Raw genomic sequence first — 27,694 nt, forward strand, 5'->3', positions numbered from 1 at the left:
TTGGTAAATATTGCCAGATGACTGCTGGAAGAGTTCTACCAATTTATAATGCTGTGTATTTCCTTTAAAAATTAAATCAAGCATGGAAGCACACTCTCCCATGTACAGTAAATTGTGCTGTCATGTGATTTAGGTGTTCCTAAAAATCACTGTGCTCTCCAGAACCATGTGGTTGAAAAGCCCACCGGGCTTATGGGGAAAGTGGGTTAGGACACATAACTCAAATCCTGTATCGGTGACACAGTAAAAAAAATAGAAGGGGGCATAGTTTTGCATGTGTTGACTGTGGAAGTGGGTGTGAGAAGGCCAGCAGCTCATGAGCAACCATGCGGAGGGGTGAGGAGGGTTGTCCGACCTGTGGACACATGGAGAACTGGGTGTGTGTATTGTGTTTGGAGTCTCCTTGGGGGCTCTACTCAGCTGGCTGTGGGTTTCCAGCATCGCTCCACTGTTTCTTGGGGATGAAAATCTGTACAAGCAAATGAAGAATTCACATCATGCTCAAATTGTCCCCTCATATGAATTGCGTTGGAGCAAATTTGTGTTTTCAAAACAAGTTATAGCAGAACTCGCTGTACCTTTTCTATTTGTTTTCCTCTTATTGGCGACTTATACTTCTATTCAATTTGCAAACAGGAGCTGTGTTGCTAGAAGAGCATCTGTATCTTTGTATTTAAAACTAAGAATGTAGGTAGGTAATTGCCTCATTTTGCTTTATAATAAATAAAGATTGCATCATTTTACTTTATAAATAAAGATTCCATCATTACCCGATGCCTGCCTGCTCTGTCTTCATACTTTGGAACTGAGAACAATTTGGACTACAAAATGAGCTTCTAGTACTTTCCATTTATAAGTTTTTTAAAAAAACATTCCTTTTATTTTTTTGATTCATATTTATTAATTTAAGACCTTATTTATTTATTTGTTAGACTAAGAGAGCATAAGCAGGGCGAATGGCAGAGGGAGAGGGAGAAGCAGGCTTCCCACTGAGCAAGGAGCCCAATGTGGGGCTGGATCCCAGGATTCCAAGATCATGACCTGGGTGAAAGGCAAGCGCCCAACCGACTAAGCCACCTAGGCACCCCTATTTATTCATTTGTAAAAGGTAGTCTGATTATAAGCTAATATTTATTGATTGCCTCTTGGGTACAGTGATGCCCCTTATAGTCAAGGGACAGGTTGAGTTTTCTCCTGGATGGAAATCCTTTCTGAGCCTCATCCTCGAGATGTCGTTGTCACCCTCAGAGGAGTGGTGAGACGGTCCCCTGATAAGGATGTGACTTCCTCAGTTCTCAGGTGAATGAGAGTTTCCTTTTACTTGTCCATCCCATTCTGTTTTTTTTCATTGACCTAACAGCCTCGTCAGCCATCCCAGTGGACACAGAGGAGGGAAGGGCACTCACTGTCTTTGCCCCAGCATTGAGGAACTTAGTTCTCTGAGCCCTTCTGCCTGAAGAGGCACCATCTATCTTGCTTTCTGGGTAACTGTTAGGTGATGTAGTCTCCCTCAGTATACTGACACCTAACTGTAGAGAAAACCCTTATGGTCCAAGGGACATAAACAATTTCTAATTGAAAGGCAAGGAAACAATATACCTTATTTAATAACCCCCTTCAAGTACCAATAAGTTGGGATCCCTGGGTGGCGCAGCAGTTTGGCGCCTGCCTTTGGCCCAGGGCGCGATCCTGGAGACCCGGGATCGAATCCCACATCAGGCTCCCGGTGCATGGAGCCTGCTTCTCCCTCCGCCTGTGTCTCTGCCTCTCTCTCTCTCTCTGTGACTATCATAAATAAATAAAAAATTTAAAAAAAAAGTACCAATAAGTTAACCCATACCAGGGTTCACATAAACTGCATTCCCCTAACTTTATGGGGCTGCTTCTGTGGAGTGCTGGACTTGGTCCTACTGTTATAGATCAGGATATTTTTTTTGTACAAACATGGATTCTTTTAAAAATTAGGAAAGGATTATGACTTCATTGTTGGGACTGGGTGTCAGAATGATGCCACTGCAATGTTGGGAATTCAGGTAAGCCAACCTGAGGAGACTTTGGGTTCTGAGCTATTTGAGGCTGACTCCCTACTCAGGACTTTTAAAATCACAGAACTAGAGAGAGTAGCCATGCTGTCAGACTTTGTACTGAAAAAATAATTTACCAAGTGCTTTTGTATACTACGTTCTGTACTGAACATCTTGGGTCGGCGTGGGTGATTGGTGGGGACTGTGATTGATTAGCAATGTCTGGTGTGGGTGAAGGGAAGGTAAGAAAGGAAAGGAGGGATTTAGTTGGTATCCAGAGAACCCTGCCTGATGTATCTGACTGATTGGTAGGACAAACATTTTGCTCACCTCGAGTATTTGAGTTTTTAGCAGTCACCTTCACTGTCTGTTCCCCCCTGACCACATGCACACATCTGCTGCTTTGTGCAGCTCAAAGGGTAGCCCATGTGAGCTTTGAGGTTGAGTACAAAGTGCTGTGCAGCTAGGAAAGGGGCATTGGGGCCCTTACACTTACCTGGATGCAAAGTTTGATTCCATCACATTGGTTCCACAGGGTGAGGCTGTTATCCAAGAGTGGACAAGGCTAGGTGTGGTTTTGGAAACAGAGGTCTTAGAGGGAATAGGGAAATCCCCATCAGGGAGGTGTAGGACTCAGGGGAGCCTGTACCCAGGAGCCAGGCATGGAGCAGACTCTGGCTCCCGGGTTCCAGTTCTGGAAGAAGGGCTGGTCACTGTCTCTCTCCTTGAGCCAGAGGATGATACAGGGTAATCAGAATGGGCCATAGAGGACCCCACAGGAAACCCTGTGGCCTGAGCCAGCACAGCCTGAGCAGATGGCCTGCTGTAGGGCAGCTTGGATGGATGGCCATTGACCTGATGGTGCTGGTGTGCACCAGTGAATGTTAAGGGTAATCCAGGGAATGGTGAGGCCTCCAGCAACTGCAGCCCAGTCCTGAATCTGGGAAGGTAACAAGCCTAAGGCTGCCCATGTTCTTTCATTTATCAAACATATATTGGCTACTGACAGTGTGACGAGCCTTAGGGTTGAAAGACAGCCTTTAACCAATAAGGAATTCACAATGTAGTTGGGGAGATAAGTTAATTTTTTAAAGCATAATGCTACATACATACATTTTTCTATGAATAACAGGACCCTTGGTAAATGTAAAAGAAAAGAGTATAAAGGAGGTAATTAACTTCCTCCCTTTTGCCCAGGTATGTGTGTATATGTGTATTCTCTGTGTTGGAGATAATTCTATAAATAAGATTTTATATTCCTGTTAACATTTTCTTCTTTTTGTCAAGGGTTACGTGTGTTATATGCTACATGATTGAGCTAACTCTTTAATAAAATGGTCTAAATTGTAGACTTAGGGGCTGAAAATAAGTTTATAATTTCTCATGATTCGGTGGGTGGGCTGGATGGTGCCTGTGCTGGTGTCATCTGGGCCCACTCATGTAGCTGGAATGGAAGGTCCAAGGGGGCAACACCCACCCCTCTGCCATTGCAGGGCTGGCAGGTGCCTGGGTACCTCATGGCCTCTCATTCTTCAGGAGGCTAGGCCAGCTTTTTCACGTGGTGGTCTCAGAGCAGTGAGCCACAGAGGTGAAAGTAGAAGCCACAGTATGTGTTAAGGCTTATTTAGCATCTGGAGTTGAATGGAGTCGCTTCTACCACATTGTGTTGGTGAAAGCAAGTTACAAGGCTAGTCCAGATTCAAGGGCTGGAAAATGGGCTTCACCCCTGATAGGAAGAGAGGCAAAGTCACATGGCAGAGGGGCACGGATGCAGAAGGATGGATTCATTGAGCGCTACTACTAGAGCTCCGGAGAATTCCCTGTAATTATGAGAAATCATTGTTTTTAGTTTCATGTTTCAAGACTTTCTCACATTGTTAAGACCTATTTGTAGAGAGAATTCTTAAAGTGTGCATGCTTTCTTTTAACTTGTTTGTTAGAAAGTTAAGTTTTAGTGCATTTCCGTGTAATGCTGCACTAACCATGCATGATGCTTGGCCAAGTTTTTGGAGTCCTTGAGGAGACCTTGCTAGGTCAAAGCATAGGGGACTGTTAAAGGCTCTTAATACATACCATGAAATTCCCTTCTGAAAGTTGTGCCACTTCACAGCGGTGTATCGAGTGCCCCTCTCACCTTTCCCTTTTCAGCATTATGCATTGTTGATTTTCAGAGAAATCATTTTTAATTGGATGGATTAAACACCAGAACCTCATTCTTGTTTTTGTTTATATTTCTTTGTTCTTTATGAGATAAAACGTTTTTTTTTTACATATTTCGTAGCCATTTTTGTATTCTGTGAATAGTTTTTTCCTGTCTGCTCATTTATGTACTTCTCTTAATGATATTCCTGAGATCCTTATACGTTGATTAATTAGGCTTTGTCTGACATTTGCCTTTTTTCCATTTTACTATGTGCCATTTGATTTTGTTTGTTTTTATATACAATTTTTTTTCTGAGTGACGTAGGTTATTTTTCAACTAAAAATCAGATGGCTATTTACCTATTTTCTCCCCCCTCTTCAGATTTCTTGGTTTTGTGTGTGATGGGGTATGTGTGTGTGTGTGTGTGTGTGTGTGCATTTCAACTTGCCGACTCTTGAAACCACCTGGAATTAATTTTTAAACAAACCCCACACTCTGATCCCTCTATTGTGAAGTGAAGATGTGTTTTCCACACTGTCCCTATTTAATTGTTCCAGTGCCACTTATCCAAGAATTCTTCCACTTGGCACTGATTTTTGATGCTACTTTTAAAAGAAAAAAAACAGATTCTATATACTAAGGGATATTTCTGGGTCTTTTCTGTTGCTCACCTGATTCTCTTCCCTCTGCCCCAATACTGTGCTGACAATGGTTGTGGCTTTATATTGTGTTTTATTATGTAATTGTGTCAGTGCCTCCTCATTATCCTTCTTTTTCAAAACTTCTCCACTATTTTTGTTTAATTCTCCCAGAGGTACTTGAGAATCATTTTGTGTAGTTCTGAAAATGGGACCCATTGGGATTTTGATTGTAACTGCATTATATTTATCGATCATTTTGTTGCAATCTGACACCTTTAATATATGGGGACTTTCTCTCCAAACATGCTGTACATACTGCTCCATTCATTTGAGTCTTTTAAAATATCTCTGCCAGATTTTGTGGCTTTTCTTCTAGTTTCTCAATATTTCTTGTTCAAGTTAAGCTTCACTATTTTAATCTTTTTGGTTGCCTTTTTTGGAATATGTTCATGCCTCCCATTATGTCTTCTCACTGGTCATTTAAGTTGTATGGGAAATGCATTAATTAAAAAATATTTTTATTGGGCAGCCCCGATGGCCCAGTGGTTTGGCGCTGCCTTCAGCCCGGGGTATGATCCTGGGTCTCCCTCAGGATCGAGTCCTAGGTCGGGTTCCCTGCATGGAGCCTGCTTCTCCCTCTGTCTCTGCCTCTCCTTCTCTCTCTCTCTCTCTTTCTCTCTGTCATGAATAAATAAAATTTTTACAAAAAAATATTTTTATTTATTTGAATGTCACCCATGCTATATAAGAAGCTTGTAATTGAGAAAAGTTAAACAATACATAAGAATATTGAATAAAAATGAAAGACCTCCTTAGTGCCTCTTCCCCCATCCCCCCTCCTTGCCTGAGAGCCAGCCATTGTTAATAATTAGGCAGTAGTTACAGACAATTAACAGTGGATTATTCTAGACCTTTACCATTTGCATACGCATATTTTAACATAAGTGGGATCCTACCATTATGTCAAAGCATATGACTCTATTTTCATTTTTTTAACCATTCTCCTCTGATAGATGGTTACCTATAGCTTATATCTCTTTCTTTTCCCAGAATTGGAGGCCCAGAATCCAAATTGCTGCTTCAAGGGTTTGTGCAGGTTTTTATTGCCAATGACTACATACAACAAAGATTTTTTATTTTTTTTAAATTTATTATTATTATTATTGTTTTTATTGGAGTTCAATTTGCCAACATAGCATAACACCCAGTGCTCATTCCGCCAAGTGCCCCCCTCATTGCCCATCACCTGGTCACCCCAACCTCCCCTTCCACTACCCCTTGTTCATTTCCTAGAGTTAGGTGTCTTTCATGTTTTGTCACCCTCACTGATATTTCACTCATTTTTTCTCCTTTCCCTTTATTCCCTTCCACTAATTTTTATATTCCCAAATGAATGAGACCATATAATGTTTGTCCTTTTCTGATTGACTTATTTCACTCAGCATAATACCCTCCAGGTCCATCCATGTCGAAGCAAATGATGAGTATTTGTTGTTTCTAATGTCTGAGGAATATTCCATTGTATACATAGACCACATCTTCTTTATCCATTCAGCTTTTGATGGACATCGAGGCTCCTTCCACAGTTTGGCTATTGTAGACATTGCTGCTATAAACATCGGGGTGCAGGTGTCCAACAAAGATTTATTTCTCACCCCTGCTGTACCGGCAGGGTACCAGCAGGGAAGGTCGGTGGGGCAGGGAAGGTTGGTGGGGCATTCAGCTCTACCCAGTCCCTCAGGAGCCCAGGTCTGTCTTGGAGGCTCAATTGTCCTGTAGCTGCCACCAAAAGCAGCTCATAGCTTACTTGGTTACTAGTGTGGAAGAGAGAGAGCAGGAAGTGAAATCTTTCTTTCTTTCTTTCTTTCTTTCTTTCTTTCTTTCTTTTTTTTTTAAGATTTTATTTATTTATTCATGAGAGACACACAGAGAGAGGCAGAGACACAGGGAGAGGGAGAAACAGGCTCACTGCAGGGATCCCGGGACCCCAGGATCACACCCTGATCCGAAGGCAGTCAACCACTGAGCCACCCAGACGTCCATGGGAGTGAAGTGTTTCTGTTCAGAGAGGACACACATTTCTTCTGCTCAGGATCCCTTGGCCTGAACTAGTGTGATGTGATTACCAGGTGTGTGGCAGGGGGCATTTCAAATTTTTAAGATGTCTGTTAAATGTGCATTTAAAATTTTTGTAGGTGTTGATTAAATTACCCTCCTTAAAGAGGATACCTGTTTATACTTTGACCAAGGGCACTGTGGCTGTCCTTTTCCCCACACCCTTGCCAAAGTATACGATCAACCTTATTTCTGCCTGTCTTCCTCATTTTATGGTTTTCACTTTTCCTGATGAAGGATGAGATTGACCTTGCCTTTTAATGAGTTGTGACCATTTTTAAATCTTCGAATTTTTATCTGGTTTTTTTTTTTTTTGCCATTTTTATTGGGTTTTATTCCTTTTTATTGATTTGAAAGGTTTTTTTAACAGTCTAGACAACACTTTGTTATAAATGTCAATATTTCATTGATCTGTCATTTGTCATCATTTTTAATTGATGAGCTCATTGTTATTCAAAGTCTTTCGTTTACATTAGGGCTGCTCTTGGTGTTTGTTGTAGTACTATGGGCATGGACAGTTGTATAATGACATGTATCCATCATTATAATACAGAGCAGTTTCACTACCCTAAACATCCTCTATGTTCCACCTATTCATCTCTGTCTCCCCAGTCCCATGGGAACAATGGGTCATAGGACATACATGTATATCTTTGGGTCTCTGTGGGTGTCCGTTCACTCTTTCATTCCCATTATCGGTAATTTGTATTTTCTTTTTTTTTTTTTTTAACTTATGCTAAGTCTGGCTAGGAGTTTAATTTTATAATGCTTTCAAAGGACCACTTTTGATTTCATTGATATTCTCTATAATTTTACTGTTTTTAATTTCATTTATTTCTATTCCTTTTTAATTTTCTTCTTTCTGCTAGCTTTGAGTTTAATTTGCTCTTCTTTGTTGTTTATTTAAGGTGGAAGCTTAGACCTCCCTTCATTTCTTCGATAAGCATAGAGTGCTATAAATTTCCCTCTGTACACTGTTTTACCTGCCTCCTGCAAGCTTTGATATGATGCATTCATTTAACTATCATTTGGTTTACAAATTTTTAAATTTTCCTGGAGACTTCTTTGACCCACGGGTTAATTTAGAAGTGTGTAGTTTAATTTCCAAATATTAAGGATGAGATTTCCAGATATATTTTTGTTAATTTGTAGTTTAATGTTGTTACAATCAGAGAACACAGTTTTAATGATGTCTATTCTGAACTTTCCATGGTGTGTTTTATGACCCCGACTGTGATAAGTGTTCCATGTGCCCTTGCAAGGAACATACATGCTGCTTTTTCTGTGTAAGGTATTCTTGAAATGTCCATTAGGTAAATTGATTCGTAGTGTTTTTAAGGTATTTTGTATCCTTATTGATTTTATATTTTCTTCTTCTGTTCATTACTGAGAGTAATGTTGACGTCTCCACCATAGTTGTGTATTTTTTCTAATACTCCCTCCAGGTCATGCAGTTTTTACGTCATATATTTGTAATTTAGTTAAGTGCATAAACATTTTGGACTGTTATATATTCTTAGAGAACTGCCTCTTGTATTGTTATGCTCCTGTTTTTCTTTAGTAGTAGTCTTTGGTTTGAACTCTACTTTGTCAAGCTTTCTTTTCATTATTGGCTATGGCTTTATATTGAAAGTAGATTACTTAAAGCAACATATAGTGGAGTCTTGCTTTTTCATCAAGTTTGACCTTATGAGTCCTTTAAATTTGATGTTTATGCCATTTACATGGATGTAATTATTTATGTAATTGTATTACAATTTTGCATCTTGCCAGCTTTTTTTTATTTGCCCTATCAGTTCTTTGTTTCATTTTTTTCTGCTTTTTCTGCACTCCTGTGAGTTAAATTTTTTTAAAGCTTAGCATGTCTTATGATGCTTTTTAATCTTCACAATTATTTATACCTCCAGTTTATTTTTTAAAGTAATTGCCCTAAAGCTTTGTGATATATCTTTACACAGTTTACCTACATATAACATACACTGTTTCATATGTAGTTTGATGATCTTGTGATATATTCCCATTTTTCTCCCATTTCTCTTCTGTCTTATTGTCATCTTATGTGTTACTTTTACATATGCCATAAACATACAGTACGTTGTTGCTCTTTTCACTTAAGACACTCATTTAACTTTAGAGCAATTTAAGGTAATGAAAATTTTTTATTTTTACCTTCATTTATTCCATTCTCAGTGTTCTTTATTTGCATAGATCCAAGTTTCTGTCTGGTGTCATATTTCTTCATCTTAAGTATTTCCTTCGACATTCTGTATAGAGTAGGTGTGCTGGTGATGAAGTCCATTAGTTTTTGTCTGAGAAATCTTTCTTTTTCGTTTGTGAAAGATATTTTTGCTGGATACCAAGTTGTTAATTAACAATCTTTTTATCACTTTGTAGATACTGTTTCTCTGTTTTGTCATGCATGATTTTTTATAAGAAGTCTGATGCAATTCTTATTTTTGTTCCTTGCTATGAAATGTGTCCTTTTTCTTTGATGGCAAGATATTCTCTATTTTGTTTTCTGCAGTTTCAGTATCATGACTTGGTATATTGTATTATATCATGTTCTTTTAATGGAGGGAGCATTTATCCTTCTCTGTGTTTTCTGAACTCAGGATTAGTGGTTTAGTACTATCATTAATTTTAACATTTCTGGATATTCATATTTCAAATAGTTCTTCTGCCCATTCTCCCTTTCTTCTCCCTTTGGGATTCCAGTGATATGTATGTCAGAGTACTTGGTTTCATTCAATAGATCTTAGATACCTTCTTCCCCCTCTACTTTTTAAATTTGAGTTTCAGATTGGCTAATTTCTATTGATCTACCTTCAAATTTTCTGATTTTTTTTCCCTTAGCTATGTTGAGTATACCAATCCAGAAACTGGAAGACTAGTCCATAGCTTTTTCTTCTCTGTTGTTTTTTTGTTGTTGATTCAGGATTTTATTAGAATGAATTAAAAATTATGGACTGTGTGATTTCTGTTCCGTTTTTCTAGTGTATTGAGATTTTCCTTGCAATATAATATATACTTGTTTTTATAGATACTTAATGGATATTTGAAGAGAATGTGTAGTTTCATTCTAAAACAAAGTTGATAATGAATTATTCATGTTTATTTTATACTAAATTATTTGCTATACTTTGTAAGTTCTGGTCAAGTCAAATTTTTTCTATCACATTTTCTAGACATAGAAGCTAAGTAATCATATTGTCTACAAATAATGATAATTTTGACTCTTTTCTTTTCCTACTTAATATTTTCTTGTGCTGTTCTTTTACCCCAAATAGTTTAATAATGAAATCATTGTATATATCTTTGTTTTTATCTTGACTTCAGTGGGAGTGCCTATTATATTTTACTATTAACATTAATTCAAACTGTTAATTTAATATAGCTTTTCCTTGTCATATATATTATTGGTCTTTTGCAGGGGGATATGGTCTGGAATGAATTTAAAATTTGGGTAATTGACTGTTAATGTGTCTACTAAGAGCATGTCAGTTTACCTTCTTTTACCAATTATTGTGAAATTTACATTAGTACTTTCAAAATTTAACCGTCTGTAACTTCAAGATATTTTTCTCTTTAAATACATTATTTCTTTCTGTTTTCTAGTTCCATTTAAGACATTAATATCAGATTGATCAGTGGAATTGTTACATAGATTTTATTGTCATGCCCTCTTCAAGATTTTTCACAGAGGCAATGCTAAATTTGTTTAGTGGATTTGGAAGCTTTCCATTTTTTTCTCTATGCACTAAAATAATATCTATACTATTAGAACTACCTGTATCTTAAATATCTGAAAGATTCTTGGGTAGACTTTTTCTTAGGAAATTCTTTAGTAACTACTCATTTTTTCCTATAGTTATCATTCTGTTCAGATATTTAATTTTAGTAACTGTATCTGTATTTCTTTCCAATTTCAGCTTCTTCTGAGTCATTTTTGCTAATGTGTATATTTTATAAGATGCATTTTATTCAGTATTCCAAACTTCTCATCATGTTAGAGTACATGGTATTGCACGCATTTAATTTACATCTGTTATATTCTCATTTCATTTCTGATTGATTTTATTTGTATTTGCTCTATTTCTTCTTCAATGGGATTAATCAGTCATTCATCTATTCTCTTGTTTCAAGGATCAGTTTTTGTAATATAATGTTTTGATTCCCTTGTCATTTACTGCAGATTATTTGGATACTTTTTTAGTGTACTATGGGTTTTACCATTAACATCGTAAGTTTTGGTATTAGTTAGCTTCAATATCATAGAAAAACTGCCTATATGCAGCTGATTCCCTCTTTTTTTGTTATTGTCACTAACTATATCCTTATATAATGTACCCATTAACATACATATATGATTATTGCTTAATATGTTTATCTTATATCATAAAGGAAACAAAAAGTTGCAAATGAAAAATACAATAATGCTGGCTTTTATATTTGCTTATTGGTTATCTTTTCTAGAGTTTGGTATATCTTCATATTGCTTCAATTTGATATCTGCTATCCTTTAATTTTATTCTAAAGGATTCTAATTATCATATCTTTTAGGACAAGTCTACTAGTGATATTATTACCTCAGTTTTTGTTTATCTGGGAATATCATAATTCTTCCTTCATTTTTGAAGGGTAGCTTTGCCAGATGTAAAATTCTTGATTGACATTTTTTCTTTCAGCACTTTAATATGTGATTCTTCTGCCTCTGGCCTCCATCACTCCTGATGAGAAATTGACTTAATCTTATTGAGGATCTTTTGTACATGAGGTGTCATTACTGTCTTGCTGCTTTTAAGACTCTCTTTGAATTTGTTGTTGGCTGATTCTAATGTGTCTCTTGTAGATCTCTTTGAGATTATCCTATGTGGAATTTGGTGAGCTTCTTGAATGTATAGACTTACATATTTCATAAAATTTGGAAATTTTTGGCTCTTATTTCTTCACATATTGTTTCTGCCCCATTCTTTTCCTCCTCTCTCGAACACCCATTGTGTTTATGCTATTACCTTTGATGGAGTCTTATAGATCTGTGTTTATTTTTTTTTTTTCATTTTTTTTCTTTCTGCTCAGACTGGATAATTTCAATTTATCTGTCTTCAAGTTTGCTGTTTTTTTCCTTCTGCCTTTATAAATCTTCTACTGAACTCTGTGGTAAAATTTTCATTTAAGTAATTGTACTTTTCACTTCTCAAATTTCCCTATGGTTCTTTTTTATGATTTTTAAAATCTCTGTTGATGTTTTCTATTTGTTGAGACATTGTTACCTTGGCTTCACCTCTTTGTCCATGGTTTCATCTACCTCCTTGAGCATATTTAAGACAGTTGATTGAAGTCTGCCAAGTCCAATGTCTGTCCTTCCTCGGGTAGTTTCTGTTAATTTCTTCTGTTGATGGGCCATATTTCCTGTTTATTTTATTTTTTTATATTTTTTAAAGATTTTATTTGAGACAGCAGAGGCTACACGAGAGAGCACACAAGCAGGGGAGGACGGGCAGAGGGAGAGGGAGAATCAGACTCCCTGCTGCACAGGGAGCTGAACATTGGGCTAAATCCCAGGACCCTGGGATCAATGACCTGAGCCAAAGCCAGCCACTTAACTGACTGAGCCACCCAGGCACACCCCTTTACTGTTTATTTTAATGTTTCATAGCTTTTTTGTTGAAAACTGGGCAGTTAGAATGTATGTGGTAACTTTGGAAATCAGACTCCTCCCCCTTCTCAGGGTTGTTTTTGTTTCTTGTTTTGGGCTCTTGCTGTTTGTTTAGAGACTTCTCTGAGCTCTTTTTGTAAAGTCTGTATTCTTTGTCATGTGTGGTCGCTGAAGTCTCTGTTCCTTTAGCTTGTGTTAAGCTAGTTGTGACAGATTTCCTTGTATTCCAGGAGAAATAAAAATAGAAATAAAGAACAGAAAGAGAGAAAGAGAAAGAAAGAATGAAGGAGAGAAAGACTGATTCTCCTACATTAATTCTGTTGGGACATTCCTTCAGTGCTTAGCCAGGCCATTTACAACTGCCTTAGTTGTCACTTGTCCTTGATCTAAGCTTAGAGATCCATCAGAAGTGGAAAGTGTAGAGCTGTCTCAGGTCTTTTCCAAACATGCATTCTGCCCAGGGCAAGTGCTTAGCTTTCTAAATTTCCAGTATACATGGGCATTTTTTTAATGCTTTAATTTTCTGAAGAAACTCTCTAGCTTTTCCTCCCAGGCTTTCTATGCATCTATTGTTTTTCTCAACAGCACTCTTTTGCCCTACTTGGCAGCAGATTGTTCATTTGCCTCACATTGTTTTGAAAGAATGACTCTCCATAGCCATTTTTTCCAACCTGAGTAAGTTTCAGGAATAGCAAAACAAAAGGAAATGCTTGTGCCCATCTTTCAGGTAGCCCACAGACCAGTTAGAACAAACACAGTTCTTTGAGGATAAGGTCTTCTCTGCTTTCTCCAGAATCAAGGACCATGGTCCTACACTGGGAATGTGGGGTTGCCTTATTCAACGCTACTGATGAGCTAGGGAGTGGGAGGGTCAAGGGCAAGCAAAAGTAATGCAAAACTTTCCTACTATGTTTGTGTTTTTTCTTGATTTAGTGTTTGTGTGGTTGCTATAAACTTTATTTTCCAGAAGACTAAAAGAGTTGGTTCTGAATTAAAAAAATTTTTTTTTCAATGTTTCTGTTAGGGGCGGGGGACAGGCTTTTGGAGCTGCCTACTCTGCCATTTTGCTTTCTATTTAGTTTTTGAATGTCAGTAGGTTCAGCTTTTGTATGTTTTCTAGTTTATTAATTTCTACTTTGATATTTATTCATTCATCTTACTTCCCAAGGGTGATTTTTCTTTTACTGATTAGTCAGGGTCAATTTAGAATTCTTTCCTCCCAACCTCCCTTCTTCTCTTCCTTTCTTCCTCTCTCCCTCCCTCCCTCTCTCCCTCCCTCCCCCTCTCCTTCCCTTCCTCTCTCCCTCTCTCCATCTCTCCCTTCTTCCTTCCCTCCCTTCCTTCTGCATCCTACTACTTTGATAATATGTGTGTACTTAGTTTTTACTTTTCAAAAAATCATTATTATAAATTTTCTTAGCTCTTTATCTGATTGTCCTGAGGATTATTTTTTTCATTTGTAATAGTGGTTGAGATTTATTTTTAAATTGTTCTTTCATCTAGTATTATAGCATTGCATTTAGAGAACACAGTCCATACAGTATTTTCTTTTTAGCATTTATTAGTTTTTCTCTGATATTTTAGTAATTTTTATAAGTGTACCAAAAGTAGTTTTCTTTAAATTTTGTAGATTTTTTTCCTTACAGATTATGAAATTGAAAGTTTCTGTTTATACAAATACCTGTGATATTTACTAGAATGACCATCATTTTTATATTGTTCATATATCTTATATGTCTGTTTTCCATTTGCTTGATCTCTCCATGTCTGAAAGTATTGAATTTAAATCTTCAGCCCAACTTGCTTCTATCATTTTCTGTTGAATATTTTAATAATTTTGATCTATTATTTGCTGCAGAAAAATTCATTCCTATTATATATTAGTGACTATTTTCAATGAAGAAAATCGTCCTTTTCTATTTAATGCAATTTGCTCCTCAATTTTATTTTGATACTCTTACAAAATGTGGTACTGCCTGATACATCTTTGCTGATTCTTTTTTTTGTTTTTTTCATCTATTCTTTTTAGAAGAGAGAGAGCATGCATGCATGGGGGTGGGGTAGGGCAGTGAGAGAGGAAGAGAGAGAAGCCCAAGCTGACCTCTAGCTTCACAGAGCCTTTTGTAGAGCTCAATCCCATGAACCCAATATCATGAGCTGAGCTTAAATCAAGAGTTCGTTGCCCACCTGACTGAGTCACCCAGGTGGCCCTGTCTTTGCTTATTCTTTTAATTTCTGTCACTAAGAAAATAAATATATGAGTACTTAAAATTGTTAGGTTTTATAATTGTTGTTAATATTCAGATACTTTATTTTTTTTAGTATATAATTGTATGTACTAAACGTTACGCTTGTACTTAAAAAAAAAAAAAAACATTTGGAGGGATGCCTGGGTGGCTCAGTTGATTAATCATCTGCTTTTGGCTCAGGTTGTGATCTCAGGGTCCTGGGGTTAAGCTCCGTGGCAGGGAGTCTGCTTCTTCCTCTCCTTCTGCCACTCTCCCAGGCTTGTGGGTGCTCTCTCTCTCTCTCTTTAAAATAAATAAAATCTAAAAGAGACCATTTGGAATAATTATAGATTTTTAGAAGAATTATAAAGATTGTTTAGAAGAATTATGAAGAGTTCCTATATACCTCTTAAGCAGTTTTCACAGTTATTTACATTTTACAACATGATCATTTATCAAAACTAAGAAATTAACATTGTGCTACATTATGAACTAAACTGTGGACTTCATCAGGGTTTCACCAGTATTTCAGGAATATCCTTTCCAGGATAGATACCACATTGCATCTGGTCATTACTTTCTCAATACCCCTTTAATCCCAGACAGTATCGCCATATTTTCTTTGCATTACGTGACCTTGACACTTTTCAAAAATACCGGTCAGGAGTTCTGTAGATTGTTTCTCAGTCTGAGTTTGTCTGATATTTTCTCAAGAAGTAATGGGTTTGAGGAGTTACACCACAGAGGGAAGTACCCTTCTAAATGAATTATGTCAGAGTATATGTGGCATCGACATGATTTATCATGGGTGATATAGCCTTGATCACTGGTGTTTGCCAGGGCTCTCCATTGTGTAGTTACTGTCTCCCTGCACATACTCTATTCATTAGAAAGAAGTTATTGAGTATGGTCACTCAAAAGGAGAGGAACTAAACTAAGTTCCACCCCCTAAAGGAGGGGTATCAATTGATGGGCATCTGTTAAAACTACCATGGTAGTTGATATGTTTGTTGGTGGGATACTTTGGTGCTATACAAATATCTGATTAATCTTTAAAGTTTTACCCACTAATTTTAGCATTTATCTCTGGATGTTGACTATAGCAATTATTTCTGTGGCATTCCAGTAGTGAGTTTTCTGTTTGCCTTAGTCTTTTGCATTTATTATTTGGAATTCTTCTGTAGGGAATATTGGTCTTTTCTCCACCATTTGTTTATTTATTCCAGAGTCAGCAAACTTTTTCTGTAATAAGCCAGATAGCAAACATTTTAGACTTTATGGGCCATGCAGTCTCTGTTACACAGTTCTCCCTACTTTTGTGGTTTGGAACTCCCATAGATAATACATAAATGAATGGGCATGGGTATGTTTTGATAAATCTTTCTTTTTAAAACAGGCATTGGGCCAGATTTGGCCTGCAAGCAACTTCTGATAAGTAATTCATTTATTTATATCAGATGAACTCATGGATATTTATTTTACTTTTTGGGTTATAAATGTAGTACTATCATTATTTATTTTCTTATTCAAATTATTCTAGTTTTGGTGACTGGGAACTCTTTCAGTTGGTTCCTTTTGGCATTCTCCCACCATTTGGGGCTTATTTATTTAATTTTTAAATACTTTCTTATTTTCTGGCACTGCAGTATCCTCAGGGTCATTTTTTTAAATGGATAGTTATATATATTTTGTTCTTTAACACATGAGATGCCTTCCACCTTCCTTTTCATCTGAAGGCCCACTTCATTGGTTTTGGAATTCTTAAGTTTACAATAATTATTTTTTTCAATTTTTTATTCTGGTATTTTAGTTTTTATATTTTTATTTTTTTAAAGATTTTATTTATTTATTCATGAGAGACAGAGAGAGAGAGAGAGGGAGGGAGAGAGAGAGAGAGAGAGAGAGAGAGAGAGAGAGGCAGAGACACAGGCAGAGAGAGAAGCAGGCTCCATGCAGGGAGCCCAAAGTGGAACTTGGTCCCGGGTCTCCAGGATCAGGCCCTGGGCTGAAGGTGGTGCTAAAACGCTGAGCCACCCGGGCTGCCCATATTCTGGTATTTTAATGTTCTCTGAAGTCTGCCTTATTTTTTTCCTACCATTTTGGATAGAGGAGTGTTGGAGTGTGAAAATGGAAGGTTTAATTTTTTGAAATTAGTGAGTTTTGTGGGGTCCCTGGGTGGTTCATTTGTTTAACCATATGACTTCTGCTCCAGGCATGGTTCCAGGGTTCTGGGATAAAGCTCCACATTGGGCTCCTTGCTCAACGGAGAGTCTGCTTCTCCTTCTGCCCCTCCTTTCCATTTGTGTTCCCCCCCCTCATAAATAAATAAATAAATAAATAAATAAATAAATAAATAAATTTTTAAAAGAAATTTTGTAAGAAGTAAAGAAATAAAGTTAATTTATTTTCAACCTCTGCCTTCTCTATCACTGAGATCTTTCTTTGACCCACAGACTCAAGATACAGAGACTTCTTCTGGTACATCTTGTTTGTGTTCTTGTCCCATTTTGTTTTTTTCTCCCTATCAGACTTACCTTGGTTGGATCTCTGTTGACCCTTCTGGAGGTCTGTTTCTCATGTTCCTTAAGGTTTTCTTTAAAAACTCCTGTGTCCTTGGGAAGCTTTTCAAGTATGTTTTCTCCCTCACAGATTTGATTTTCTGTGTGTTGATTTTGTCCTGTCTTGGTTCCAGTGGGAATTTTATTTCTTTGCTTGTGTTTTTCCTTTGGTTTCCTTACATCCTTTCTTATGTAAATGAGTCTTTCATTTCAGTCTCCTGCTCAACCTATTGGTTTCCTTTCATCATTTACATTTCCTTCTATCTCTTCTAAAAACAGAGGTTGTATTTTCTGTCATCTTTGAAAACAAGACACAAATACTATGTAAAAACGTGTAGTAGTGCTTTTCTTAGTTATGATTTTAGAGAACTTTTAGGGATAATCATATTCTGAATCGTTAGAAGTTTTTATGAATGTGTCTGCGATGATGTTATTGTTGCCAGGTTTTGTCCAGGTGTTCTTGATCAAAGAGATCATGTACTGTGGTTCAGTGTTTTCCAGGAGAGTGGTGTGGGAATTACTCTTGGTCCCTCATCACTTGGATGCTACTGAGTTCTCCAATCAGACTTCCACCTGGAGGATGGCTTAAATTACATGGCTCTGAGCCAAATTTCTTGGTCCAGCAGCTATTTCTCTAGTGTAGTTTTGCTGGGCTTAGTGGGAGATATTGCCTTCTCTGAGTAAATTATCTCAAATGATCAGTCTTCCGAACCTGAAACAGACCTATCTGGTTGCTTCCAGGACTTGTCCTATCTTTATTCTTGCTGAGGTCCTCATACCACAAGTTGTAATGACGGGATTCCCTGTGCCTTTCTACTCCCAAGGAAGTTGTCCCAGGATGTGGAAAGGATGCAGAGAGAGAGGTCCTTGCAGGTGTGGGACTTGAGGTCCAGAATCTGGAGATGTCTAGGGATGGCTGGTTTGGTGTCTATATAGCCACACAGCAGGCATGGACCTCTTCCTTTATTCTTTCTTGCTCTTGCTCTTGGCATTAGGAGGGCAATCATGTTTTATAACACAAAGTTCGTCAATTCAGTCCCACCTGGTGTGGGAGGCATTCCTTTAAGAGTCTGGAAAACCTTTGGTAACCCTGGGTTTCTGAGCTACTGTAATTTCATGTACTGTTTTTGTTTGGTGGAAAGCTGAGATAGAAATATGAGTGATAATTAGTCTGTTTCCATTTGAACCAATGGAGAATTGGAGCAGAAGGGGAGGGAGGCCCCCATGGCTCCTTAGGAGAGTCCAGCCCAGAAGGCTACTCCTAAGCCACGTAAAGGTGCTTTAGGTCTTCTGTGATCTTGACAGAGCTGAGGGCAAGTGCCTGAAGCTGTGGATATGCTGTCAGCCTCAACCAGGTTGGGCTCACTAGACAAGAGTGCGTGGTATGGGGTCTGGAGTCAAGATGCTTTGGGCCAAGTCTTAGCTCTCCACTGATTGTTGGAGGAGGGGCCTTGGCCAAGGGCTTTAACCTCTGGGTGCCTCAGCTTTATCCTCTGTTTAAAAAAGAATAAAATGACCTGCCTTGCTGGGTTATTTTGAAGATTAAATGAGTTCATATATATACTATATAGTTCATCTGTAGGGATCACATACAGCAGTGGCTGGCACTTTGTCAATGCTGGATGCGCGTGAGTTGGTAGTGATGTTATTTGACTGGCCTGGTAGTGGAAGGCTGAAGAGGATAGTGGGGAGTGATCTCTCTCCCCCATTTGGTGCTAGCTTAACTTGACCTTTCTCAGAGGAGGCTTTCCCACCTTCGGATCTGGAGTGGCCCTGTTCCCTCTGTCACCATTTCCTGCCTTACATCCTCTTCACTATCATTTATCACCACATGCTACTTCATGCTGGCTCATTTAAGGGCTGTGTCCCCCACCAGCCTTATGGCTTCTCACTGGTGAGGTGTGGCTGGGAAGCTGAGGACTCTTGCTGAGGAGTCTGATGAGCCAGGTATCCAATCTTGGCTAGCCATCTACTGACTCTGTGATCCAGAGAATGTTACCTACCTTCTCTGAGCCTCAGCTTTCTCACCTGTTCAATGGTGAGAGTCATGCCCACCGCCAGCTTGGGTATGAAGGTGAAGTCTAAAACCTCCTGAGTGCTCAGCACAGTTCCTGGAACAGCATGTACCAATAAGGGTGATTATCATCATTACTATTCCTAATGAGGCAGCCGTCCGCTTGTCATCGTGGCAGTGGTAATAATTGCACTGGAAGCTCCTTGCCCTTGCCTGCAGTAGAAGAGTGTCTCATACTGACTGGGATCACAGGGAGTAAATGTTAATTAATGATTTGGTTGAACTCTGAGAAACAGTTCAAGGTCTCAGATTGCTTATCTTTAAAGAAAGCTGGTGGGTGGGTATGAGCACATGAGTTTTTAATATTGAATGATTGTGTTTGTCAGTAATTACAAGGGGAGAGAATCGAAGACTGTCTCCATTGGAGGGACTGAACTTTGACAGTGCAGGTCTAATGCAGGCAAGGTGGGAGTGGTGCACAGGAGCGGTGCTGCCCGAACCTGGAGGCCCAGGTCTGTGTTTTCAGCAGGTGTGGAGTGTTAGGGCATGGCAGACTAAATAATGTAGGGCTTTTATCATCACCAGCACAAATTAGGATTCTGGTGCTGTTTAGAGTCTCCTGAGGAGGAAAAGTGGGATGTAAAACCTATAAGGGATGTAAAGAAGAAAATTAGGTCCTAGGAGATTGCAGATTCCAAGTATGATGGGGAATTCTGAGCCAGGTGTCCTCTGAGCTCCTTGTGAGCATTTTGGTCTTTCAGAAAACACAGTTCATTTTGTGAACCTGAAAGAAATAGGCTTTGTGAACACATTTTACGGATGGGGAGACTGAGGCCCAGAGAAATTGGGCAGCTTGCTCAAGGTCATGTGAATAGAAACTGGCAGAGGCAACAATTTCCCCCACACACATCAGGCTATTAGGGATGATCCTGTTAATACCATTTGTTGTTGGGAGCGCCTGGGTAGCTCAGTTGGTTTGGCATCCAACACTTGGTTTCAGCTCAGGTCATGATCTCAGGGTGGTGAGATCCAGCCCTGAGTTGGGCTCTGTGCTCAGTGTGGAGTCTGCTTGAGAGTCTTTCTCTCCTTCTCCCTCTGCCTCTCCCCGCATTCATGCTTTTGCACTCTAAATAAATAAATGAAATAATTTTAAAAATACTATTTGTTGTTGGTATTGGGTTAATTTAAGTAGACATGGCTGTTAAGCCACCCGGTGGCTTTGTGGATGGGACCAGAGATGGTGGCAGTAGCCTTTCTGTTTCCACTTGTGATTCTGACTCAATCCTCCAGTAAGTAGAAGACACCAAACCCCCCACCCATAGTGTGGCTCTCAGTAGCTGTGTAGATGTTGCACCCTTGCTGACTCTCCAGGCTTCTTGAGTAAGGCTGTCTCCCATACTTGGAAGGACTTATGTAAGTAGGTTGACTCTCCCTTCTTCCCAGGGAGGAGTTGATTATCCTTAGGGGGTTATATTCCTCAGGGTGGAGAAACATTCTGTCTTTAGTTCCTACCAAGGTTTGTATTCACAGGAGGATATGCAAGTGACCTTTACTATGGAATGCAAAACTACTTATTTGTATATTCTACACAACTACCCTGTGAGGTAGGTGCTGTTAGTTCCCCCATGGTTGATGAGTCATATGAGGCCCACAGAGATTTAACTTGCTCAAGAACACACAATAAAAGGCTTACCAGGAGATATAAACAAGATAGTCTTTTTCCATAGACTTATACTAAGTTCATTTTGTTGGTGAGTGAGTGCCATTCATTCATCCATCCGTCCATCTACCTATCCATTACTGAACTTACCTCTTTACCCTCCCTTTTACCTATGAATCCAATCATCTGTCCATTTATCCATCCTTCCATTCACCCACCTATCCCAGTCTCCACCCATGTGTCTCCCCATCATCAACCATCCATTTCTCCATCCATCCATCCATCCATCCATCCATCCCCAAATGCAGCCATTTATTCATCCACCTGTTCACTTATTCATTGTATTGGCTGTTTGTCTAACATGGTTTTCTGTTTCATCCTGGGGAAGAAGTTTCTCCTGGGGAAAAAGTTTCTCCATATGCTTTCTGATGCTGGATACCTCCATGCCAACACAAATCCCTTAGCTCCTAAAATATATTTGGGCTTCCTCCTGATACTCCTAGGTTGGTGTTCTTGAGAATGCTATCTCAGGCAGTGCCAGGGTGCTTGTTCACTTTCCTTCCTCTGTAAACCTGCAGAGGGTTTTCCCCTTCAAAGATCTCCAAATGTGCAAAGTTGCAGGCTCTTCCAGAAACACTCTTCACTTTCTGAAGCATTATCACAAATGAATACTCAACTAGCCCCATTTCTTGATCCAAAGATTGGGAAGTTGGATTAGTTTGGCATGGTTTTACTTTTTAAAACTGTTATAGAGTTTGTGTGATACATTTAAAAATTATGTAATAAATCTAAAACAGATGTTCAGAGAGCATTTTGTAAGGAAAGAAATTTTAATAGAAATAGGCCAATTTAATTGTAGATAAATCAATTAAGGAAACCATTTAAATTGTCTCTGAAGAAGCAGTATGGCCTAGACATTTGCATATTTATTAAGTGCAAAGCAGTGAAAATCATTTAATTATTTTGCATAGCTTCTGTTATACATCAACCATTGGGACACAATCTCACTTTTCAACTTTTTTTTTTTTTTTTTTTACTTGTGGAAAATTTTGAACATAAAAATTCAAACATGTAAACATAAACAGTCATATAACAGGCTCCCATTCACTTGCTACCCATCTTGAAAAATGATCAGCTATACCTGTATTCACTACTCCCTTCTTACCTTGTTTTTCTCTTTGTGAATTTCAAGGGCATATTCCTCACTCATTAATTTCATTGGGTCAGAATTCCATTATGTTGACATTGAAATGTAATGAACTTTTAAATGAGATTGTTTTACTTTTCCGTTGACATTTAGCTTTTTTAGGGGGTAAAGCATTGGGAGTTTTTTTTTAATTAATTAATTAATTTATTTATTTATATATTTTTTAATAAATTAATTTTTATTGGTGTTCAGTTTACCAACGTACAGAATAACACCCAGTGCTCATCCCATCAAGTGTCCCCCTCAGTGCCTGTCACCCATTCACCCCCACCTCCCGCCCTCCTCCCCTTCCACCACCCCTAGTTCATTTCCCAGAGTTAGGAGTCTTTTGTTCTGTCTCCCTTTCTGATATTTCCCACACATTTCTTTTCCCTTCCCTTATATTCCCTTTCACTATTATTTATATTCCCCAAATGAATGAGAACATATAATGTTTGTCTTTCTCCGATTGACTTACTGCACTCAGCATAATACCCTCCAGTTCCATCCATGTTGAAGCAAATGGTGGGTATTTGTCGTTTCTAATGGTTGAGTAATATTCCATTGTATACATGACCACATCTTCTTTATCCATTCATCTTTTGATGGACACTGAGGCTCCTTCCACAGTTTGGCTATTGTGGACATTGCTGCTAGAAACATCGGGGTGCAGGTGTCCCGGCGTTTCATTGCATCTGAATCTTTGGGGTAAATCCCCAACAGTGCAATTGCTGGGTCGTAGGGCAGGTCTATTTTTAACTCTTTGAGGAACCTCCACACAGTTTTCCAGAGTGCCTGCACCAGTTCACATTCCCACCAACAGTGTAAGAGGGTTCCCTTTTCTCTGCATCCTCTCCAACATTTCTTGTTTCCTGCCTTGTTAATTTTCCCCATTCTCACTGGTGTGAGGTGGTATCTCATTGTGGTTTTGATTTGTATTTACCTGATGGCAAGTGATGCGGAGCATTTTCTCATGTGCATGTTGGCCATGTCCATGTCTTCCTCTGTGAGATTTCTCTTCATGTCTTTTGCCCATTTCATGATTGGATTGTTTCTTTGGTGTTGAGTTTAATAAGTTCTTTATAGATTTTGGAAACTAGCCCTTTATTTGATATGTCATTTGCAAATATCTTCTCCCATTCTGTAGGTTGTCTTTTAGTTTTGTTGAAGAATTTCACACCTAGGGCAAAGTTGAAAAGATAATAAATGAACCCTCACATATTCTTTCTTTTGATTGACCAGTTATTAGCATCAGGACTGGCTTTTTTCTAACTGCATTCTTCCATGAGAATACTTGCGGACAGAAGAGATTTTCATACCTTTGAAGGCACATAGATAGTAGCACATGGCTTTAGAACCAGACAGAGAGAGGTTCAGGTCTCACCTATTAGCTCTGCATTGTAGACTGGGGGAGCTTACTGTGGGTGGGGGCAGGGAGGGATATAGGGCTTTGTCTATTCTAGTCATTTTGGTCAGTGTGGAAGATTTTTGTAATTGAGAGAGTTGTCTGGCCTAGTGATTAAGAAAGCAAGTTTGGGATAAAAGTGTTCAAATCCCAGCCCTGCCCTTACCAGCGTGGAACTTGGTTGAGTGACCTAATCTCCCGGAAGCCTCATTTCCTCAGTGTAGACTGGGGATAGAAAGAATACTTACTGCACTGGGTTGTCGTCATATGGGGAAAATGAAATGGGACCATCCATGCCAGGCATTTAGTACCTGACCAATAAGTTTGACTAAGCATTTGTATTATTATAAATAAGGATACATTAGCCTAGTGCCTACCATGTAAATGCTCAGTATATGTTACTTGGGCATAAGTAAGGGTGAAAAAGCCATACCAAATTGGTCTTTAAATATCTGATTTTTCTTGGGTGCAATGGAAAAAATAAAGATCTTTAGCGAAAGCTCGTATTGTGATTCCAAGCAAAAGTAAGCCTTGGATGGACAGGCAGATGCCACCAGCCAGGCATGGCATCACAGTTGTCAAGGGAAACAGCCGAGTGCCTTTGGTTCCATTCAATGGTGTCCTAAAATAAACCAGGCTTCTTGAACACTCCTGGAAGTGTCAGCTTCCCCTGTTGAATGGCTTACCCCATGGCCTGGTGTGTGCTTCTATCCTGAGGGCTTTGTGCTGATATTTGTGCTGATATTTGTGCTGTTGTTGCCTGGGACTGATTCCTTTCCTCTCTCCCTTTTTTTCCCCCTCTTTTCTGACTCTCTCATCTTGTGTCCCAGGTCGAAAGGATTGTAGACAAGAGGAAGAACAAGAAAGGGAAATGGGAGTATCTTATCCGATGGAAAGGCTACGGAAGCACGGAGGACACGTGGGAGCCAGAACACCATCTGTTGCACTGTGAAGAATTTATCGACGAATTCAACGGGTTGCACGTGTCCAAGGACAAAAGAATCAAGTCAGGGAAGCAGACCAGCGCCTCCAAGCTCCTACGTGACGGCCGAGGCCCATCAGTTGAGAAACTCTCTCACAGACCTTCAGAGTCTGGAAAGAGCAAAGGGACTTCCCATAAACGGAAGCGAATCAACCCTTCCCTGTCCAAGCCAAAAAAAGGATATTCAGGCAAGCCCCCTGCAGGAGGTGACAGGGCCACCAAGACGGTGTCTTACAGGACTACCCCCAGTGGTTTGCAGATCATGCCGCTGAAAAAGGCTCAGAATGGTATGGAGAATGGGGACGCCGGCTCTGAGAAGGATGAGAGGCACTTTGGAAATGGGTCCCACCAGCCTGGCTTGGATTTGAATGATGTAGGAGAGCAAGACCTGGCCGAATGTGGTGTTAACCATGGAGCGCTGGCAGAGAACGGGCTCGGTATGTGGCTTGTCTTTCTCCTCTGTGTTTGTTTCTTGCCATGGTGGCTGGGAGCTCTTCCTGAAGCCTAGGGAACTACATATGACATTCTCCCCCAACCCTCACCCAACAACCCTGACTCCTAGCTAGGGTAGTCATTCTCCTTCCACCTCTCTCACCCAGGGCCATGTGGCCTTGGTCATAGGCCCACACTGGGTACAGAAACTTATGCATGTGGGGAGGCCAAACCACTGATGCTCCAGCCAAGACCTGTGATGGGCTGAATATTCCTGACTACTTGAACACACCCGGGGCCATGATGACCACTCTTGAGCCTTGGTTCTGAGGGCTGATCAAAGTCCTCACCCGCCAGGACCCGAGATTCATGTCCCCTGAGGGCCAGTGCCTCTCTAGGGTACCATGTACTTCTCAGAGAAGAGCATGCTTTTCATCTCATTGAGCCCCTCATGGTGTAGTCCAGAAAAGTGGGATCTGCTCCTCTTTTCAGACCCAGTTTGGACATGAAATTCTCTAAACCCAATCTTAGCTGGAGCCTCTTGAGGCTCATCTGTTGCTGGCCTGGATGACCTGGCCCCATGTCTGTAGAGGTCCTGAATGCTGCCCTGACCACATCTTATGCTAATTCTCCCGGTTTGCACTTCTTGTTCCATCCTGGAAGTAACACAGCAAAGGTTATAGAATTCTTCCCCTTTACCAAGACCCCATAAGCAAAGTTAAGGAAAGAGGAGGCAATGACCCAAGTAATTAAAGCTCCCAAACCTGACATTTCCTTAATAGTGAAATTACTCCTTGATAAAGGCTTTGTGGCCCAGATCTTCCAGGTTAGCCATCTGTGCCCATTTTGTGCATACGGGTACATTTACCTGTGTGTGGCATTTTTCCCTTTAGCTGCCAGAACCCTAAGCTTTGGGATGAGCATGGACAGCTCATGCTCAGCTGCAAAGGGACATCTGATGCCCTGGTTGGAAGCACAGTGAGTGTGGGAGTAGGGGTGTGGGACGCAGGTGGGACAGACAGCTCCCAGGACGGGGGTGACAGAGGCAAATGCACAGGAGAGCGTTGCTGATTTCAGAGTGCTCAGGGCATGCCCCGCTGCAGAGAATGGGGGCGTCTGGGGAATCTTGCCGGGGAATCTAAGCGATCTGCTCTGAGGTTCCTCTTTCTCCAGAGAGAGGAATTTCACCCAAACAGGATTTATTTAGCAGTGTCTGCCCCAGATTGACTCACGTTTCCGTCTGGGGATCCCTGATGCTGACATGACTCTGCCTGCTAACATATGTAAAAGCTGTTTGTTTTAAAAATTCATCTCTCGTGGAGGAGTGGGCTTGTGTAAATGAGGCCTGGCATAAACATCCATGGTTGACGTTCCTGTGACAGCTGCCCGCGGGAGAGGGATTCCCTATCTTGGGGAGGATGGCTGGTGAGGGGAACTTCTTAGGCTCTTTGGGTATATACGCTAGGAACCTGGGTGTGATTTCCTGCACCCTGGCTGGTAGCAGTTGTCTGCCCTGCTCAAAATGTGGCTGCCCAAGGGCAGGAGGAGCAGCATGAGGTGGGACGGTTTGCTGACTTCAGCCACCAGCCTGTAGGGTGAAGCAAAGAAGCCAGACTTTCCAAAGTGGGGCAGAGCTCCTAGCCATTGCTCTCCATCTTTGGGCCTCGTTGATGCCCCCTGGTCCATGACCTGCCCATGGGGCATAGTACCTCGTGACCAGCGGGGAACGGTGAGGATGAACCTGCTGGGATCAGAAGTTAACTCCTAGGCTTAATTCCAGAATATGCTTCTCTGGACCTTTCTTGTCTCTGGTCTCTTCTTGGCCTCATTTTTTTCCAGTGTTGAATGTTCTCTACTTGGGCACATACCTAGATAGATAGGAGGGAGCTATCTGCCTCTACTTTGTTCTGTTTTGGGCCTTCTTAAAGGATTCTTCTGCTTAATGACATTCCAAAGTGCTGGTGTCTTTGAGATTCCCCTGTAGGGCGCAAGCTGCCCCTCTCAAACTTTATGTGTCTTAAGATTACCTGGCACCTTGTTAAAAATGACAGTCCCATAGAGTCTGACTTACTAAGTCTGGGGTGGAGCCCAGAAGACGAGTTTTTAACAAGCACCCCAGGTGACTCTAATGCATTTTGAAGCTCTGTGCTGTGTGGCAAAATGGGGGTGGCAATTAAGGCTCACATCAGATGTCAATTTAAGTCAAATCAATGCCTTTTTTCTTTTCTTTTCTTTTCTTTTTTCTTTTTTTTTTTTTTTTTTTAAGTACTGCCTTAAAGGCAGTCACCATGCTAGGTGCTTGGAGCAATAAAAAGATAGGTAAGGATTCTCCCTCTGAAACTTATAATCTACACTCCAGTAAAGTGAGAATGGATGTCTCCAGGTCAGTATTGAGAGGTTCCTGAGGCCAGCTCATTGGAAGAGGTAACATGTATGTTAAATATATGGTAAAGCTTTGCCACACCCACTTTTACATCCTCTGTGGTCACTGGGCTGATAAATTGTCCAAACACTGTCTGCCTTTAACCTTCTAGAATTATTATTATTTTTAAAGATTTTATTTATTTATTCATTCATGAGAGACACAGAGGAGAGAGAGAGAGAGAGAGAGAGAGAGAGAGGCAGAGACACAGGCAGAGGGAGAAGCAGG

General features: G+C 39.9%; 1 protein-coding gene across 1 annotated transcript in view; it reads left to right on the plus strand.

The window, feature by feature from the left end:
* The window catches only part of CDYL2 (chromodomain Y like 2), a 163,285-nt gene that overhangs the window by 86,173 nt on the left and 49,418 nt on the right, over positions 1–27,694 (plus strand). The window contains exon 2 of the mRNA XM_072731472.1: positions 24,461–25,049. Coding sequence (XP_072587573.1) covers positions 24,461–25,049 — 589 coding nt within the window. The remainder of the gene's footprint in view (positions 1–24,460; positions 25,050–27,694) is intronic.

This window comes from Vulpes vulpes, chromosome 12 (genome assembly GCF_048418805.1).
Source record: "Vulpes vulpes isolate BD-2025 chromosome 12, VulVul3, whole genome shotgun sequence".
NCBI classification, from domain to species: domain Eukaryota; kingdom Metazoa; phylum Chordata; class Mammalia; order Carnivora; family Canidae; genus Vulpes; species Vulpes vulpes.